Below are 2,916 nucleotides of genomic sequence, written 5' to 3'. Positions count from 1 at the left end.
GCTGTGCAAGGTCCACAAAATTCTTCTTTTCTTGTACACTGAACTGAATTCAAACGTGGCCGAAGACATACTCATTAAAATATGTTTCAAATCATACGTATTGAGAGTAATAACCCATAAGCTGATAATTAATAATAAATAATTATTATATAAAATACATATTTTCATTAAAAAACAATGTCAATGGCAGATTATGCACTCCGCTGAACACAATCCCGTTAACAAGGAGCAAATTAATATCAACCCAAAATATATAAAAATATATTCAGCAATAACTTCACCCAACAGCTGAACGTCCAAACAACTTAAAGGAAAACATTTTGGCTCAATCGGTCATCGGAGTTGGGAGAAAATAACGGGAAAACCCACCCTTGTTTCCGCACGGTTTCGCCGTGGCATGACAATGACATGTGTTTAAAATAAATCCGTAATTCTCCTATCGAGAATTGATATTGTTTTAATGTTTTCTCAAAAAGTAAAGCATTTCAAGGAATAATATTTCAAGAGAAGTCTTTCACCATTACCTTCTGTAAACCCTGTAAGTTATTTATAAATCTGTGAACTTTAAAAAAACAATTCTGTTCCGAAAGTGTCTAATGGCTTTAAAGTACGGTGGCCCACAACTGTCACGGCAAAACAAAAAGCGCCACGGCAAAACAAAAAGCGCCACGGCAAAACAAAAAGCACAGTTGTGGGCCACCGTATTAAAGACTTCAGGCCCGAAGTCATTTAGAGTAAAAAATAACTTCTTTTTTTCAAAAACTATATACGTTACTTCAGAGGGAGCCGTTTTTCATGTTTTATACTACCAAAAGCTCTCCACTGCTCGTCTGGATATGAGTTTGTATGATAACAATTATTTTGAGTGACTATAGTGTCCAGTCAGTGCCTGAAGTCACCGTACAATTTCCTTGGCGACCTATGGCGGACGCTGAGCCACAATAATAATAGGCACCATGTATAAAGCACATCGGCATCAATGCTCTGTTAAAATAACATACAAATCTAAGGCATTAAAAATAGACAATCTAAAAAAAAATTATACTATACACACATTACAATGTATCGAAAAGGGAGGAACAATAAAAGTATATCGGTTACAAATCTAGGCATCTTTTCCCACATGAAGAACCCTTTTGTCTTGGACTATTTTTCTTCTTCACCGTTGGTGAAACACTTGAAGAAATCATATTTCATTGGTATTTTATTATTCCTGAATAAATAGTCCAGGGGGTAAGACACAATGAGAATGGTCACAAAGGACACAAGCATGGCCAAGGTCCTAAAAGGGAACAACTGCCCGTAAGTTTCATCGAAGAAGGGGTACTGAATAAGCGGCGGGATCATGAGGGTTGGGTCCCCACCACCCAGCCGTAGAAACAGCCCAATGATGTAGCCCAGTAGAGAGCCATATGTGTTGCTTTTGTAGAAATACACAACGCAGAAGAGCTGAGGAAAGAGGACCACGTAGACAAAATCCGCGCACAGAACGAAGAGGTCGTAAATAGAGGTGATAAAAAGGCTGAGTGTCGTTGCCAGGGCACCAAACAGAACGATGCTTAGGCGCATTACCCACATCACTTCTGTCTCACTGGCCTGTTGGAGTGAAGATAGACACATTATCATTATCAATGTCAATACTGGGTTTTTTTTTAAAGGTTTTTTTTTACGTAGGGCAGATATGCCTCTAAACTGCATGGTCATAATAATGCGAACTTACACGGTCGGCCATTTTGTAAATTTTACTCATCAAAGTTAAATTGCCGTGCCGTGTTAGTTCAAGACGTCATAAGGAGGAATATATTTGTGGATCAATACATTCTGCATTTAAAACATTCACTTGGGGTATCCTTGGTTTCACTACCAGAATATTGATAATGGGAGACTTTGAGGCGCTAGGTGGCAGCAGACTTACCAGGTCCGTAGTTCTGAGCATGCGCACATTACCGAGAACAATGGATTTTACCTGGTAAGTCTGCTGCCACCAAGCGTCCTGAAAGTCCTATTGGGCTCTGCATTCAACGTATGGTCTATACCTTTCTATCACTTGATAAATATTGCGGCGGTGGGATTGTGCTTTTCACCATACACAAAACTGTTTTGCACATCTTTGAACATTTTGAAAGGTTTGAGCTTGGTTCATACTTCCTGCGAATGCGAATCGAATGTTGACGTCATAAATTCGCAACGGGAATTTTCATAACGAGTATTCATAACAAATCTGCGCTGGCCTCACAAGTAGCATTATATCTCGTGTGATACTTTATGCTCTGGCTGTATTGAAACCGTCAATATGAAATTCCAAAAAATATCTCTGATATTGTTTTGTGTGGATCGTTGTATCCTACTTATAAAACTTCTTTCTAACCACATGCACACAACAATCGGTTTCAAGCACATTTTTATCTACTACCAACTCGCCCGATCCAAGTCAAATGATGCTAATTTTTTTCGTTGCGAACTAATTACGAGACCAATTAAGAGACCAATTTAAGAAATGTACTCTGCGGTAGAATCACGATCCTGTAAGCTTTAGTAGTAGTCCCAGCCCATTTTCCATACCATCCGACCAGGTTATAGTTGAAAAGCAGGGCAATTCTTTTCAGAACTGAGAAGTCTCCCGAACCCCGAACATCTACTCCGCGGGTAGTAAAATAAACAAGCAATTCTCTAAGAACAAACTCTTCCCTGCAAGTATAGATACACACATGGTGTTACCGCAAACCAAATATACATTGATACCTTACCGTCCAAGCAATGCCTCAAACACTATATATGAACTAATTACTAAAAAATGTTCGTATCGCATTCGTATGGAAAGTATGAACTCGGCCACGACACGCCACTCGGGTCTGTCTTAAAAAACGATAAACCTTTTATGTTTGTTTGTTTGTTTGTTTGTTTGTTTGTTCGTTT

At 38.9% G+C, this 2,916-nt stretch overlaps 1 protein-coding gene across 1 annotated transcript in view; it reads right to left on the bottom strand.

Moving 5' to 3' along the window:
- Positions 1-279: 279 nt before the first annotated feature.
- LOC139940680 (high-affinity choline transporter 1-like) overlaps positions 280-2,916 on the bottom strand; it is a 35,760-nt gene continuing 33,123 nt past the window's right edge. The window contains exon 8 of the mRNA XM_071937043.1: positions 280-1,596. Coding sequence (XP_071793144.1) covers positions 1,147-1,596 — 450 coding nt within the window. The 3' untranslated portion in view covers positions 280-1,146. The remainder of the gene's footprint in view (positions 1,597-2,916) is intronic.

The sequence above is a fragment of the Asterias amurensis genome, chromosome 8 (genome assembly GCF_032118995.1).
Source record: "Asterias amurensis chromosome 8, ASM3211899v1".
Lineage (NCBI taxonomy): Eukaryota > Metazoa > Echinodermata > Asteroidea > Forcipulatida > Asteriidae > Asterias > Asterias amurensis.
This window is presented reverse-complemented; position numbering and strand designations above follow the sequence as displayed.